Source organism: Myotis lucifugus, unplaced genomic scaffold (genome assembly GCF_000147115.1).
Source record: "Myotis lucifugus unplaced genomic scaffold, Myoluc2.0 scaffold_655, whole genome shotgun sequence".
NCBI lineage: Eukaryota > Metazoa > Chordata > Mammalia > Chiroptera > Vespertilionidae > Myotis > Myotis lucifugus.
The window spans coordinates 265219-280514 of record NW_005871703.1 but is presented as its reverse complement, the minus strand read 5'-3'; the positions used below and the strand labels follow the sequence as shown (position 1 = coordinate 280514).

Here is a 15296-nt window from a genome sequence, read left to right as displayed (position 1 = left end):
GAGAGTCTTTGCGGGGAGCGGGGTGGGAGGTCATATCGCAGGTCAGCACCTTCTTAGGAACCTCCCTTGTGGGCCAAACCCCACCTGCGGAGGACCCCCCCCCCCACCCCCGCAGGAAAACATCCTGGCCCTTGAAGAGAATAGCCACCATCAGCACAGGCTCCCACAGCCACAGCCCGCTCTGCCAGGCCCGGGCTGGGGCTTTAGCCAAGCCCTCCCATTGGCTCCCTCAGCCACTCCTTATGTAATCGGAGTGGGAACAAGCAACTGCATCATCTCTGAGTGCCACTGCTGTGAGCCCCATTTTACAGATGGGGACCTGAATGGCTCAAGTCTGCCTGGTCAGGGTCCCCACCCGCCACCCTTCCACAGAGTGACTTCCAGGTGCAGGACACATCCGCCCCTCTCCCCTCCCCAACGCCCATTGCCTGTCCACACCCTTGTCCCCAGAAGCATGGACACTAATGCACAAGACACACACACTCACACACACCCACGGGCACACAGACTTACACATACTCCACACGCATCAGCGCTCCCTCCTTCCATACAAGGCTCTGTGCACCTCTCCCCCGATGCACACTCATTCCAGCATTGCTGCGCACACATACATGCCCACACTCCCTCCTCCTCCTCTCTGGCATTCCACCCCTTCTCCCTCCCCTATCCAGGCTGAACTGGCTAGAAAGCCTCAAAAGGCAGGCCTCAAAAGGCAGGGTTTGGGCGTGTGTGTGTGTGTGTGTGTGTGTGTGTGTGTGTGTGTAGGAGGGGGGAGCTCCAGATCTCGCTAAGGGAGGCTTGGCGGCCTTGTTTACTGCTGAGGTTGGCAGGCCCGGCCCTCCCTAGGCATATGCGGCCCCCACGCTGCCTGTGCTGCCTGCCAGGGTGTCAACCGGAAGTGACGCACCTGTCATTGCACCGCTGCTTTCAGGCCTCGTGTCCAAGCCCAGTTCTTTCTCGGGCCCTCAGAGGGCTGTGCAGCCCAGGAGCCAGAATGGCTCCAGCCCCAATGTCTTGTCCTTAGGACCAAGATCTAGCCCTGACCCTTGTGGGTGCCAGGCCCTTGCAGGGCTTCAGGCCAAGACTGGGGTCCCCTGGGAAAATCCTCCTCATCCCCTGCTCTCCCGTCCAAGAGCACACCCAGAACTGCTCCCCTGCAGGAGTAGCCCCGTGAGGGAGGCAGGCAGGAGTCTGAACCCTGCTTCACAGTCCAGGAGACAGGCCTGGGGCTGGCAGCTCTCCCCATCCGGGCACTGCCGTTGCCAGTCTATTCTGGTGCCCTTTGCTGTACTTCGTTGCCCATGTGGCCAGGCCCCTTTCTGCCCTCTCCGGTTCAGTAGGCAGCCACGAGGGGCGGTGCTTGCAACTAGAGCACTAACCCTACCCCTGGGCACTGACCTCCCTGCTCCTGGCCAAGTACCACCAAGCTGGCCAGGGCCTCCTAGCTCCCACCCCTCCCTCTCTGCCTGCCCTCTGGGTCTTGGGAAGGGATTCCAGGGCCCCCGCTCTCCAACTGGTCTGCTCCCCTTCCTCTCTCTACCTGTCCCCAGCATTGCACACTTGCAGGCCCCCTCCCCAAACCCCTCTCTGTGCAAGAATCATGTGAACACAAAGCTTGATGCTGGGCATGATTAGGGAACGAGGAATTGGAGTCACACAGACCTGTGAGAGAGAAACCTCACTTTGCAGGTTAACTTCCTCACCTATGAAATGGGCAGTAGCTAGCAGTAGCAACTACCTTATGGGGTGATGGTGGAGGTTGCCGTGGGAAGCAGGGGAGCATGGAGCAGAGCCCTGGCACAAGGCCGGTGCCCGGGAAATGCTGCCTGCCATGACCACCGACATCGGCATCACTGTTAGGACCAGTGCGCATGGGGAGCAGTTGGCCATGTGGTGTAGGCTTGACGTCAGACAGACCTGGGTTTGAATTCCAGCGCAGCTGCTTACTGTGTGGCCGGGGGCCTATTCCCTGCCCTCTCTGAGCTGGTTTCCTTGTCTGCAAAAAGGGGGACATACCGCAGGTCCTCGGAAACCATTGCGTCATTCTTTGTCATTTCATTATAACATCGATGAGATGCTGTAGGAATTTAACTCTTGTTTATATCACGTAGCCTCTGGTAAAACTGGTTTCGCTATCCCTGCTTTGCTTAAAGTGACAGAACACATGACAGCGTTAAGTGAGGACTTACCGTACTGTATGCTCACCAAGGTGACTTGGAGGTGAGGGGCCCCGAGTAGACTCTGAGCACAGGTGTGCGCTAGCGGGCACCATGTCAGCGTCGGCTGTTAGTGTTCTCCAGGGAGGCAGGGTGAGGCCTTAGGAGTGCCTCTCCGCCTGCTGGGGCTGCAGGGATGGGCCGATCTCTTCTCTCTGGGATGCCCCGTCTTCTGCTCTCTGTGCTGCCACCTGAGGAGCACGGGGCGCACCAGGCAGGGACAGCCCGGTTCCTGACAGCGCTGGCTGCCCAGAGCATGATGGGTGAAAGCATGGTGTGGTTCAGAGCCTGTGCCCAGGAGGAGGGTGTCACATGCCACCTGGGGACTCAGGATGCACTCAGCTGCTGACAGGGTTTGACCCACCCGTCAGCTAGAGCAGACCTGTGGAGAGCGCTCACTGTGTACTGGGCACTGAGCTAATGATCACATTTACTCCCGACAAGAAGCAGTGATAGCATTTAGTATAACCCCCCACCCCCGCCCCTCCTGATGAGGAGACCTAAGCCCAGAGCGGCTCCGTGACTTACCCAGGGCCACACAGCCCAAGGAGCAAAAGCCAGGACTGGGACCCTGCAGAGCCAGCTCCAAAACTAGCTCTCTCAAATTCTCTCCTGTCTTTTTTTTTTTTTAAACATATATTTTTTATTGATTTCAGAGAGGAAGGGATAGGGAGAGATAGAAACATCAATGATGAGAGAGAATCATTGATCGGCTGCCTCCTGATCGCCCCCTAGTGGGGATTGAGCCAGCAACTGGGGCATGTGCCCTTGCTAGAATCGAACCCGGGACCCTTCGGTCCACAGACTGAACCAAACCTGCTAGGGCTTCTCTCCTGTCTGAAGCAAGAGAGGGAGGAGCCTTTTCTGAGAGGCTGGTAGGCCCCAGGGGCCCTGCCTGCTCAGGGCCATGGGTAGCCCTCCTTCCTATTGGCTGGAAGTGTTTCTGCCAGAGAGAGGCCCAGCTCTCCGCCTCCCCCAGTAGAACAAGCTGCAAGAGGCATGTTAGCGAGAAACTGTGGGTGTCCTGGCTCAGGGGAGCAGGGAACAGTGGCTCCAGATCGGTACCACCTGCTGCCACAGGTCTGCCTGCCTCCCTTGCAGTAGCTAGCCTCCTGCTGTCCCTGAGTTAGGGCTTCCCAGCACTCCCCTTGGTTACCAGCTCTTTCTAGAGCCTCGGGAAGCTGGCCTCCTGACCAGGCCTACAGATGGAGGCACCACTCCTGCTGGGCCCTTCGGAGGGGAGTGAGCGCTCAGGCTTGTCAGAGCTGGGCCTGCCCACCACCCCCAGTTCCCATTTAATCCAGTTCCCTGGCAGATGGCACGGCTCCTGGTGCCCAGCCCAAGCCCGCAAAGCCCCGAGTCGGGGGTATGGTCTGTCCTCCTCCTCACTCAGCCCCCTCTCTGGGGGAGCCCATGGCCTGCAACACCTGTGGGCAGACAGTTTCCATGACGGGGCTCAGGGAGGTAGAGTGACTTGCCCCAGCCTCCTCTCACTGCCAGCCCTTGTGTCCTGTGCCCCGTCTGGGCCTCAGTCTCCTAATCCTTGAAACCCTTTGGATGGATGGTCTGCAAGGCCCTTCTGAGACTCCTGTTCTAGGATCCCAAAGCAAAGGTGCTCGAAGGGGGACCAACACATTGGAGGTTTTCTTGCATAACTCACTGTTGTCAGGGAGACTCATGCACATGGAGGAAGAAGGTTTGTGATGCAGCTTGTCAGCCAGCGCAGCTCCATGCGGTGCCCACACGAGGGACAAAACCCGGGCGAGGGCAGCTGAGTCAGGTGGGAAGGGGGCCTGCCTAGAGCTGAGGCGATGTCTCCCCCTGTTCCCTGCCCACAGGTATGTCCAGAGCCTCCTGGACATCATGGTGTTCCTGGACAAGGACCCAGAGGACCAACGCACCCTGAGCCAGTGAGTGAGGGCCCTGTTGGGGGCAAGAGGGCAGGTGTAGGCGAGTGGCATCTATGGTCATGGTCCCAGGGGCAGAAGTGTGGGCAGGATGGAAGAAATGACCCCTGCCCTCAGGATATCCCGTCTGACGGGGAGACAGCTCCTGTCCTCGGGGTGCCCTGAGTCTGATAGGGGATCCAGGCCCGGCCCCTGGGGAGCTCCCAGGCTGTCAGGCAGGCAGTGGGAAGGTCAGTGAGGGCTTCGGGAGGAATGGGGTGGGTGCTGTGTGATCACCGGGTTGAGAAGGGTTGAGTCGGTGACCGTGGCGAGGAGGCCAGACGCAGAGGAGAGTCTGAGGGTGTCTCTAGGCTGGGCCTGGGTGGGGGCCAACATCTGCCCTCCCCCGCAGGTTCACCGAGGCCCTGGTCACCATCCGGAACCGCCACAACGACGTGGTGCCCACCATGGCACAGGGCGTGCTCGAGTACAAGGACGCCTACGGCGACGACCCCGTGTCCAACCAGAACATCCAGTACTTCCTGGACCGCTTCTACCTCAGCCGCATCTCCATCCGCATGCTCATCAACCAGCACAGTGAGCGGGGGCGGGGCGGAGGGGGGGGCGGCCATGGCAGCGTGAGATCCATCGTTTTAACTGTTTACGGAATCAGGCCACCCCTTTAAAAAGTGTTCAGTGTGTGATTTGTAAAACTCTCACTGGAGGGGTCACGGTCAGAGGAGAGAGGGCAGGAGGGTGGGAAGGGGGCAGCTTTAGGGTCAGAGGCATTAGGAATGGAGGTAGAGAGTGGAGAGCCCGGGGAGGAGGGAGAGCCGGACGGGCTCCGCACCCCCAACAGCAGCTCCCTCCTTCCCCCGCAGCCCTGATCTTTGACGGCAGCACCAACCCAGCCCACCCCAAACACATCGGCAGCATCGACCCCAACTGTTGCATCTCTGAGGTGGTGAAAGGTGAGCCTTCCCCACTGCGCCTGGTCTGCCAAGCTTCCCTGGCCGGAGGGTGACCCATTCCCCAGTGGGTGGGGGCCACATCCCCATGGGTTTAATGTTGGGGATGCCCAGTGTTGGTGCCAAGAGGACTGCTTGCTGGGTGAGCCCCCCCATTCCCTGGATGACCTCTCTCTTCTCTCAGATGCCTATGACATGGCCAAGCTCCTGTGTGACAAGTACTACATGGCATCACCTGATCTGGAGATCCAGGAGATCAACGGTGAGTGAGCAAGGCTGCGTGTGTGCATGCGTGTGCGTGTGTGTGCGTGTGTATGTGTGTGTGTGTGTGTGTCTCCAAGGGCTGGGGACGTGGGAGTTAGGAAATGAACTATAATCTGAATAGGGGAAAAGCAGAGCTATTTTTTTATTAGTATTATTATTCATTTGGTAAATACAGAGGTTTACAGTTGCCTAGTAATGTTAATTTGAGTCGATAACGCTATTGTCATAATCATAGCTGTATGTCTTTTTCCGTGCGAACACTGTAAACCTGCGTTTATCCAGCAGTAACATAACAGGCAAGGTCCCTGTGCTTATGGAGCTGCCAATCTTGGTGCCGGGAGGTTGAGGAATGAAGCCTTTGTCCAATGAACAAACAGTATACAAGACACTTTCATATCATGCGAAGGGACGGGCAGGAAACACAATGGGGTCACGTGACGGTGATGGGCAGAATGGTGGATTAGATGGGCTGTTAGTTAGTCTGGCTGCCTTCCCAGAATCCAAATAACAGGGGCTTAATTACAGAAGAGGTTTCCCTCTCCAGCCTGGAGAAGGGGACGGGGAAGGCAGGGCCCAAACACATCGCTTCCCTAAGTCGCCTGGCTACCCAGCCGCAAGGGACACAGAGAATTCGTCTCTAGCTGGGTAGCCATGTGCCAGTGAAAGCCCTGGGGGAGGGGTATCTATTAGTGAATGAGGAAGGGAAGAGTGGCTCCAGAGCACAGTGACAGGGTCCTACTTGGGAAAGGGCAGTCAGGGGCCAGAAGGAGCAGTGTGGTGGGGCTCGGAGATCGCAGGGGTGATGGGCTGGAGAGAGGCTGGGCCGTGCCGGGCCGTGGGCCACGGGCAGCAGCTGGGATTTTGAGTGCAGCAGGAGCCATTGGAGGGTTTGTAGCACCGGTGATGACAGGATCTGACAACTTACATTCTAAAGATACTTAGAGGTGGGAGGAGGCAGAGAGGACACGGGAAGAGCAGCTAAGAGGTCGCTGCAGGAATCCAGGCAAGGGCAGGGGAAGGCCTCGAGGTGAGAAGTAGGGGGTGGGTTTGATAAATATCTTGGAGATAGTGGTGTCAGGGCTTGTTGAGAGCCGGGGAGGACAGGGGGGAGGAGGATCAGGGACCTGGGAGCTACCTCTACCCCTCCCCCAGCTGTCCCTCAGCCACGCCCTGCCCATGTGCAGGAAACCTGAGATGTTTCGTGCCCTCTACCTGACAGTCACCTGCCTATATCCTAATGTTCGCTAAGGCCCAGTTCAAGTCCAGCTCCTCTGAAAGCCTTCCCAGGCCTCCCAGAGAAGCCAGCCGGGCACCAGCCTGTCCCCGGTGTACCTCTGTATTGCACTGTTTGAATTACCTGGGGACCAAGACCTAAGGGCAGAGGCAGGCCACTTCACTTTGGTATCCAGCCCAGGGCTTGGCTTACAGCTCTGGGTACAACACCTGATGTGAAAGTCAGTTGTGTGTTTCTCGGTCTGGACTTGCATTTCTAAGAGGGTAGGGCTGAATGTTATTTCTCTTTATGTCCTCACTGCCCAGCACAGGGCCCGAGAGTCCTTCATTCCTTGATCCATTGCACATTTATTGAGCTCCTGCTGCCTACAAATCTCTGTGCCAGACACCAGGGGAAAACGCTTAGTCCCTAACACCAAGAAACTCCAGGCTACAGTGATTCTTGGGAAACGGGACTGATGTCAGCATCACCTGGGCAGCACCCTGCCCTCTCCCCCAGGGTGAAAGCAGGGGGTTCTGGTGTCCAGGTGAACGCTAGGAGGCTGGGTACAGGAGAGATGGATACTACTTGATGCTTAAATGATGAATAGATGGATAGATAAACGGGTGAATGGAAGGGTGGAGATATACTCTATGAATGAATAGATAGATGGAAAGGATAGATGTTTGAACAGACGCATAGACTGAAGGACCATTGGATGGCTGAATGGACAGTGGGTGAGTAGATAGAGGAATTAGTGGATATTGAATGGACAGGATGGATGGATAGATGGACGATGGACATTGTGTAATGGATGGTACTATATGGATAGATGGTTGAATGGACACTGAATGAATGGGTAGATGGATGAGTGAATGCTCGGTGAACTGAGGAGCCGATGGATGGTTAATTTTATTAATGGATGGTGGTTGAGTGATGGGTGCTAGATGCTGGGTGAATGCATTTCCTAATCATTGGTCTTGACTTCCCTGCAGCATCTGACTCCAAACAGCCAATTCACATGGTTTATGTCCCCTCCCATCTCTACCACATGCTTTTTGAACTCTTCAAGGTGAGGAGGCTGAGGATGGCACTTTGTGGGGTTGGAGGCGGCTAGGGCTCGGCTTCTCTCACTCATCCTTCCCTCTTCCCCTCCACAGAATGCCATGCGAGCGACCGTGGAAAGCCATGAATCCAGCCTCGTTCTCCCTCCTGTCAAGGTCATGGTGGCCTTGGGAGAGGAAGACCTGTCCATCAAAGTATGTAACCCTTGACTTTGGGGGGAAGTGGGGAGGCACTTCCCTCCTGCCAGGAGGTGGGCTTGGGAAGACCCTGGGGGTGAGGAAACCCAGGAGAAGATTGAGGGGGTCAGGGGGTGCGGGGGTGTGGAACACAGGCTGGAGAGCCCCCATGTCTCATCTCCCCTAGATGAGTGACCGAGGTGGGGGCGTCCCCTTGAGGAAGATTGAGCAACTCTTCAGCTACATGTACTCCACAGCACCCACCCCCCAGCCTGGCACGGGGGGCACCCCATTGGTGAGAAGGCTTCATTCCAGCTCCCCTCCTGCCCCTAAAGGATCCTGTCTGTCTCTTCCTCTCTCCTCAAATTGTCACCCTCCCTCTCTCGCTTCCTTCTCTCTCAGGGTCTCCCCATTCTCACTGGCTGTGTGTGATGTCCGTCACCTCGCCTGAGGCTGGGCCCCCCTGCTCCTCCTGTCTCTGCCCAGCCTGCCCCTCCCTACCTATCTGTGGGTCTGTCTGTCACCCTTCCTCAGTTCTCCCTCCCCCGTGTATCTCCCCCCAAAGTTACTAACCATTTGTTCAACTCAGCACCTCCCTGTCCATTCCCAGGGGAGTAGGCAGAGCTGGGTTTGGGAAACTGGGACTCAGAGGAGCCCCAGGACCTGTCCAGATCCCCTGGCTGCCAGGACCTAGCTCCTCCCCTTGCCCTGCTAACGCCCCCACACCACAGTGCCGCTTCAGCTTCCCCCCCACCAGACTGACTCGTCACCCCATAGCTCCTGTCTTGCCCCCGAGCCTCCTGTTTCTTGTGTCCCCATCCGCATCTGAGTTCTGGGAACCCCTTGCATGACCCCAGCTCAGCACCCCTCAGTATACCTGTCGCTGCAGTGCCAGCCTCCTCATCACACTCCCGTTCTGTCCGCTTACAGGCTGGCTTCGGGTACGGGCTCCCCATTTCCCGCCTCTATGCCAAGTACTTCCAGGGTGACCTGCAGCTCTTCTCCATGGAGGGCTTTGGGACAGACGCCGTCATCTATCTCAAGGTGAGGGCCCCTGCCTGCCGAGCGTGTAAGATTCCTTTTCCATCCCTCCAGCCCTTGCCCAGTTCCAGACAGAATCAGAGCAAAGCTACAGGCCCCCAGGCCCCAGACGCTCCCACCCTGGCAGGCAGTTTCAGGGAGTCCATGGTCCCGACTAAGATCCCTGCTCTGGGGACGCTTGACTTGTTAGACCCAGACGGAAGGCGAGGGGCCATAGAGAATTTGTCATTCAGCTCAGGAGGACGTGGAGGCCCAGAGCTGGTGACCTTCTTCAAGAACACTCGGCCCAGCCTCCCTCCCAGACCCTCTGAGCAGCCTCCTCGAATGGGCAGGAGCAAGACACAGAGGGACAGATCCTTGAGGGTCCCCCTGGGCCAGGCTGGGTTGTCTCAGCGTGTCTGGCACTTGGCGGGGCTGATATAGTCAGTGGCCAGCACAGCCCACCCTGGGGCCTGGGTGGACTGCTGAGCAGTGGGCAAGGCGCGGGGCAGTGGGAGAGGCTGAATCTGACGCTCCCCAGGCCCTGTCCACGGACTCGGTGGAGCGCCTGCCCGTCTACAACAAGTCAGCCTGGCGCCACTACCAGACCATCCAGGAGGCCGGCGACTGGTGCGTCCCCAGCACGGAGCCCAAGAACACGTCCACGTACCGTGTCACTTAGGGGCCAGGGCACCTCTGCACCTGAGAGGACGGACTGCTTGCTGCCTCTGGGACCGGCCACCACGGCTGCCCTCCCCGTCCCCTGCCCCCAGGTGGGGAGACTCCCCAATGACCAGCTCCTGTCTCTATGGAAGTCACGGCAGTGACCAGGCTGTGGTGACCCCTAAGTGCCAATCTGTCTGTCTGTCTGGAGATTCTGAGGTGGTCTCCCCAGTGTCCAGTCTCTGTGGGAGATCCCTGAGGATTGGGGGATGTCTCCACCTGCTGGGGTGTCCCCATGGCAGTCCTGATACCAGCGCTGCCATTTTTCTGCCAGGGTCCCCCTCACCGCCCTCCACAGCCTGGCCTTCCAAACAGATGCCCCTGCTTGTCTTTTCCCCTTAGTCTGCCCAGGCACCCCAGCCCTGGTCTGTGTCAGCAGTAGGAAAGCGTCCCCCAGATCTGGGTGGTGGGTGGGGAAAGGGGTCGCACCCTTGGACCCCTGGGCAGGACCTGGTCTGGCAGCTTCACCCTCCACTCTGAGCTTCAGGTCCAGGTTAGGAGGGAAGGGGTTCTTACCAGGACCTCACCCCTACAGTGGAGGAACCTGGGAGGACCCTGAGGTACATGCCCAGCCGGCTGCTTGAAGCAGGGGGCCCCAGCAGTATTTCTGCCGCCTCCCAAGCCCTTCCCTGCACGTCCTAACATGCACACACCCACCTGCCCACCTCACATCCACACCATCCACCTGAGCTCCACCCCAGCTCCCGCTGTGCCCAGACATGTGCATGCCTGGGGTGGCGTTCTCCCTAATACTCTGTGTACATAGCTAGTTTTATAGCCCTCAGTGTCCCCACCCTCCCCCTTAGCACACGGGGGGTTAAAGTTGTGTGCTCTCCCAGTGGCTGTGATGGTGGCAGGGACATCCACAGTAAAGAGATGCAATGAGAATTCGGCCTGGCTGCTTTCCTGGGGGGGGTGGGGGGGGGAGCGGCGGGGAGATCCACAGGACAAACAAAAGACAAGTGCGTGCAGACTGCAGCCCCTGTGACCAGCATATGACACGCTCAGGATGCCCGGACAGCTCAGGGCATGACTCAGTGTTACCACAAGGACAGAGCCCAGGCCAGCCCCAGCCAGGAAGACAGAGATCACTGGCACATCGTAAGTGTTTATTGAAATAAATGGAGTACTGCCTCCCCCCTTCACATGCAGGTGGGCACCCATAGAGCTCCCGATAGTTTCCAGGACCCGGGTGCCCGCCAACCTCCCCACCAGCCTCCACCGGGCCCAGGTGGTGCCAGGGCCCCCGTATCTGTTTCCCTCTGAAGCCCCTCCTCTAGCACAGAGCAAAGAGCAGCAAAGGGCTGGGTCCCAGGGACGGGGTGGCCCTCAAGCCACAGGCCCTGGGCAGGAATGAAGGGAGTCGGCATGCACTGGGTCCTGTCCCCCAGTGGGGCCCCTTCTAGTCAGAGGCCCCGTAGCCCCACTGGAAACTGGCCAGTGCTCCAGAAGCTGGGCTAGTTTTCTAGCCTGGGCTAGTTTTCTAGCCCTGAGTGCACCTCCCGACAAGGACAGGTGCCATCCATGGGCTGCTGGGATACACTCTGGCCCCACCCCTCCTTGTAGGCAGAGCCTGCACTGTCTTCCAGGTGAGGGAGGGCTGACAAACCCTGCCAATCTAGCAGTTTCCAGGGGACCCAGAGTTGCCTCTGCCTGGCTAAGGTGAGGATTCGCCAGTTCAGTCCCACACAGGCATCGGTAGGGGGCGTCCTGTGTCCCCACCAGCTCTGAGTTTGTTCTGTGAGCAGCCGGAGGAGTGGGCCTGCCTTAGAGAGCAGGACAAACACAGGCCCGGCTGGGCCCCGGGAGGGGCAGGACTGTCAGGTGTCCTCGTCATTGGGACCGCAGGGCAGGGCAGGGGAAGAAAAGAGGGAGGGTTTCATCCTCCCTTCGCCTGAAGTCTGCACAGACGGCGCGGACAGCCATGCTGCTTGCTCTGCTCTCCGATTAAGGAGGAGACTGGAGTCTACCCTGAGTGCAGCTGGCTGCAGTGCCCACCGGCCTCCCTGGGAACAGAGGGCTCCCACACACAGCCACCTTGGAGAGCCCGAGAGGACTGACTCCACCCACCCACTCCTCCCCGGTGCTCAGCCACCTGACTCAGCCCTGGGACCCTGGCCCCATGGCAGGGCCTCTGGAAGGCAGGCAGGTAGACATGCCAGCTCACTGCAGGCCCCAGCACCACGGTGGCCTGAGGACAGAGGGTCAGACTGACCCAGGGACCTCTGGGCTCCCAGGCTGCCTTCAGCCCTGGCCTCCCTGCCCTCTTCCCACGATCTGCAACCTCCCCCAGGAACTCTGTGCCAAACCAGTCCTGGAAGGCGATTTAGTACTGGGCCCTCTCCCTGGGCCTCCCTTTCTGGGGGATCTTGGTCCAGACAGAGTGACAAGATGAGAGAGGGCATGTACCCCTGAGGCCGTGGGGCCGGGCCAGCCCAAGCTTGGCGCCCAGGCTCCACTTCCCCGCGGGAGCCTGTGCCCGCCCAGCGGCGGCTGCCCGTGCCTGGGTGCCATGCCTGCCTCGCTCTCCTCTAGCTCTTCTTGGCCTCCTGCTCCCGGCGCCGGAGCTTCTCGCGCTGCCGGGCAGCCTTCTCCTGGGCCTTGCGCTCCTTCTCAGCGGCCGCTGCCAGCTCCTTCACCTTCCGCTTCACCAGTGCCCGGTCATGCGAGCTGCTGAGCCCCAGGCTCTGGGGGAGGAGCTGAGAGTGAGGGAAAGCGCCCCAGAACCACCCCCAGGTTCTGTGTGTCCAGGTGTGCCCTCCCCGGAGCTCCACCTGTCCTCTCTGAAGTGTAGCCTCCACCTCCCAGACCTGCCAGTGGATCAGAACCCTCAGGGCAAGAATTTGAAACGGGAGTAGTTGGGAGAGAAGAGGGTGGGGAGTACCAGGCCCTTTACCAGCACCCCAGCCCCCACCATCCTCCACTTCCCATAATCCCTGGCTCCCACTCCCCACTCAGAATTTCAGCCTGGCCATGACCCTGATGCCCAGAGATGGGGTGCAACTTGCCCAAGGTCACACAGCTGGTCAGTTGGTGAGGCCCCTTCCCACTCCAGAGACTTCCCGGGGGGTGCTCCTCCCCACTCCTTCCCCACGCAACTTGGCAGAGGGTGGAAACAGGCCAGAACCTCGCAGCACAGCCATCAGGCCCCTCCCGATCCCCCTCCATTACCACCCGCCTCCACAACTGAGAAGCAGACAAGGTGATCAGGGGAGAGGCCTGCTTCCCGCGATACCAGGAGACTCATCAGAGTCAAGAGTTCGATGAGATGAAGCCCTAAAGGTCAAGGCCTGGAGCTTGAAGGTCAAACTAAAGAATTGGGTTTCAGTTTCACTTTCAGGGTACAAAGATCAGGCCAGGGACCCTGCCTAGACGTCAGAGGTTAGGGCAGTAGGAGTGACAAGGTCAGGGTAGGGGAACCCAATCTTTGAAGGTTGCCTCAGGCTCTGACCCACCTTCAGTTTGCTTCCATCCAGCTGCAGGAGCTGCGGCCCGTCCACCTGCCGTGCGGCAAACTCGGCGGCATACTGCTCCAGGTTGAGGCTGTGCAGCCACTGGCCCACCTGCTGACTGGTCCAGTGGTGGATAGTGGGGAGAGGTTCATCCAGGAACTGGGGTGGAGACCAGGGAGAGTGAGGGGGGAAGACCTGGTCTGCGGCCTGCACACCCGGCAGAGTCAGAGGCCAGGGCCTGCTCACCTCATCCGAAGACTGGGACAGCGTGTGGTAGGGGTAGGAGCACTTGGTCTCCTGCCGGGGACCACTCGGGATCTTGGGGCTGCTGCTGGGGGGTGTGGAGTCATCACTCAGGGTGGATTCCTAGACGGGAGGGCGTGCATGCTGCTGAGCAGAAAGCTTACCCCAGCTCAAGGGAGTCCCCGCAACCCACCCACCCCCATCTGGACGAGGCACCAGGCACCCTATGCAAGAGCCAGGAGCTGGGCAGGCACCACATGACTCTGAGGCCTGTGGGAGGACATGGGGCTAGAATGAGCCAGGCAGAAAAGTTAGCAGGAATAGAGGAGACCTCAGGCTGGGTATACACTAGGGGAATCATAGTATTTAGTGATGTGCTGAACTGATGAAGCAATGAATGAATCAACAACTTAACTGATCAGAATATGAATAAGTGAACAAGTGAATGCACAAACTGAGATGGATGAATGAGTGACCACCGAATGGCTTTATGGAGGACTAATGGACTCTAGGAATGCCTGATCCCAGCCCGAGCCAGAGTGGAGTATGCTCTCATGTCATCTGAGCCCTAGGGCCAGTATGGGGGCAAGAAGGCCATGGACTTACCTGAGAAGCTGACTTCTTAGGGCTGAAGCTCTCATGTTTAGGGGAGCAGGCAGGGGAGGTGGTGCTGCCGGAGGACGCCGAGCCCTTGCCACTGTCTGTGAACCAGGAAAAGGGCAGGAACGGGGAGCCCGCTGACCTGCTGGACCCCTCCACCGACTCCCTGTGGAGAGAGCATCCTGCATGGGTGTGGGCACCGAGGAGAGGGCCGGGCCCACAGGGAATTATGGGTAGAAGCTGAGGCTGAGGTGTGGTGGGTACCACTTACCTGCTGCCCATGGACAGGCGGTTGCTGCCCTTATCCTTCCGGCTCTTGCTAGTAGATGCTCGGCGTAAGGTGACCCTACGGGGAGGGAAGAGGGGGGTGGGCCAGTGCTGCCCACTGTGCTACCCTGCGCCCCAACAGCTCCACGCCTTTGGCTCTGGTCCCTCCTCCACTCACCCCAGGTCCAGGAACTTCCGGCGAGTCTTCTTATCCAGGCCAATGGTGGGACTGGCAGGCTCAGGTGGGCTGGCATCCCGACTGTCATCTTTGGGGAAGAGGGAAGGACATAGCCTGTGTGGTTGCCTACCTGCCTCCTCCAGCTGCCAGTGTGAGGTGGTGGAAATTCTCCCGACTCAGAATCATGCCATCTGGCTCTGGTGCCCTCACTGGCTGTGTGACCCAGGACAGTCACTCTAACTCTCTGAGCTCCTTTCATCTCAAATACAGGGATATTTCATGGGACCTAATGGGATGTTTATGAAAACCTGATGCAAACCATAAACCACTCTGAGAAGGTAGGGACCACTACTATTTCGTGTTAATTTTATCTTGGCCAACTTCTAACCAGCCTTCCAATCTTGCACCACATGCCACTTCCTCAGAGAAGCCTTCCAGGATGCTCCCAACTGGGTCCTGTCACCTTTTACATGCTCCCTGTGGCGAGCGGCTACAGCGTTTGGACAGGTTCAGGCCTGGGACTAGTGAGAGGGCACGATCCTCTCGTGACAAAGCCACGTGTAAGTCCCAGCGCAATTATAGCCAAAGGCTATGGTTGAACCTAGTAAGCTTGACCTTATGGTCTGAACCTGTAGCCCCACGTGGCTGAGTGATATGGGCTGCGGGAGGTGCAGCAAAGAAACAAAGCTTGATCAGGTGCGAGTAATTGAGTGGATTCGAAACCCTCGAGAACATTGTAAACATCCTGACCACGCCCTTACTTTACCTCGTGGAATCTGGCTATAAAATAAAGACTTGCAGGCGCTGTCTCTCCATCAGAGAAGCAGTGTCACACCTAGACCCAGCTTTCCTCTTGCCCGCTACCAGCGGTCGCCAACCAGTGGTCCGCGAGGTCCGAAAGGTTGGCGACCGCTGGTTTAAGGAAACCTTTGGAGCAGGTCGCCAACCGGTGGACTATAAGGAACTATTTCATTGTTCCTCCGGAAACTACAAGCCCCCGGAGGCTGAGAAACTGCATGTTGCTC

At 58.5% G+C, this 15296-nt stretch overlaps 2 protein-coding genes across 5 annotated transcripts in view; one reads left to right on the top strand and one right to left on the bottom strand.

Moving 5' to 3' along the window:
- PDK2 (pyruvate dehydrogenase kinase 2) overlaps window positions 1-10419 on the top strand; it is a 16118-nt gene extending 5699 nt beyond the window's left edge. Inside the window, exons 3-11 of one of the 3 annotated variants that reach the window (XM_006105263.3) lie at window positions 4055-4126; window positions 4515-4699; window positions 4984-5073; window positions 5255-5332; window positions 7543-7619; window positions 7708-7806; window positions 7976-8083; window positions 8719-8832; window positions 9350-10419. In XM_006105263.3, coding sequence (XP_006105325.1) covers window positions 4055-4126; window positions 4515-4699; window positions 4984-5073; window positions 5255-5332; window positions 7543-7619; window positions 7708-7806; window positions 7976-8083; window positions 8719-8832; window positions 9350-9490 — 964 coding nt within the window. In that variant the 3' untranslated portion in view covers window positions 9491-10419. Of the gene's footprint in view, window positions 1-4054; window positions 4127-4514; window positions 4700-4983; window positions 5074-5254; window positions 5333-7542; window positions 7620-7707; window positions 7807-7975; window positions 8084-8190; window positions 8533-8718; window positions 8833-9349 lie in introns of those variants that run through there. The other 2 variants (XM_023746325.1, XM_023746326.1) reach the window with 2 other exon arrangements.
- A 1435-nt stretch (window positions 10420-11854) lies between these two features.
- SAMD14 (sterile alpha motif domain containing 14) overlaps window positions 11855-15296 on the bottom strand; it is a 20266-nt gene continuing 16824 nt past the window's right edge. For both annotated transcript variants that reach the window (XM_006105262.3, XM_023746323.1), the window contains 6 exons: window positions 14272-14359; window positions 14098-14172; window positions 13833-13992; window positions 13230-13349; window positions 12987-13142; window positions 11855-12218 (listed from right to left, as the gene is read on the bottom strand). In XM_006105262.3, coding sequence (XP_006105324.2) covers window positions 12063-12218; window positions 12987-13142; window positions 13230-13349; window positions 13833-13992; window positions 14098-14172; window positions 14272-14359 — 755 coding nt within the window. In that variant the 3' untranslated portion in view covers window positions 11855-12062. The remainder of the gene's footprint in view (window positions 12219-12986; window positions 13143-13229; window positions 13350-13832; window positions 13993-14097; window positions 14173-14271; window positions 14360-15296) is intronic.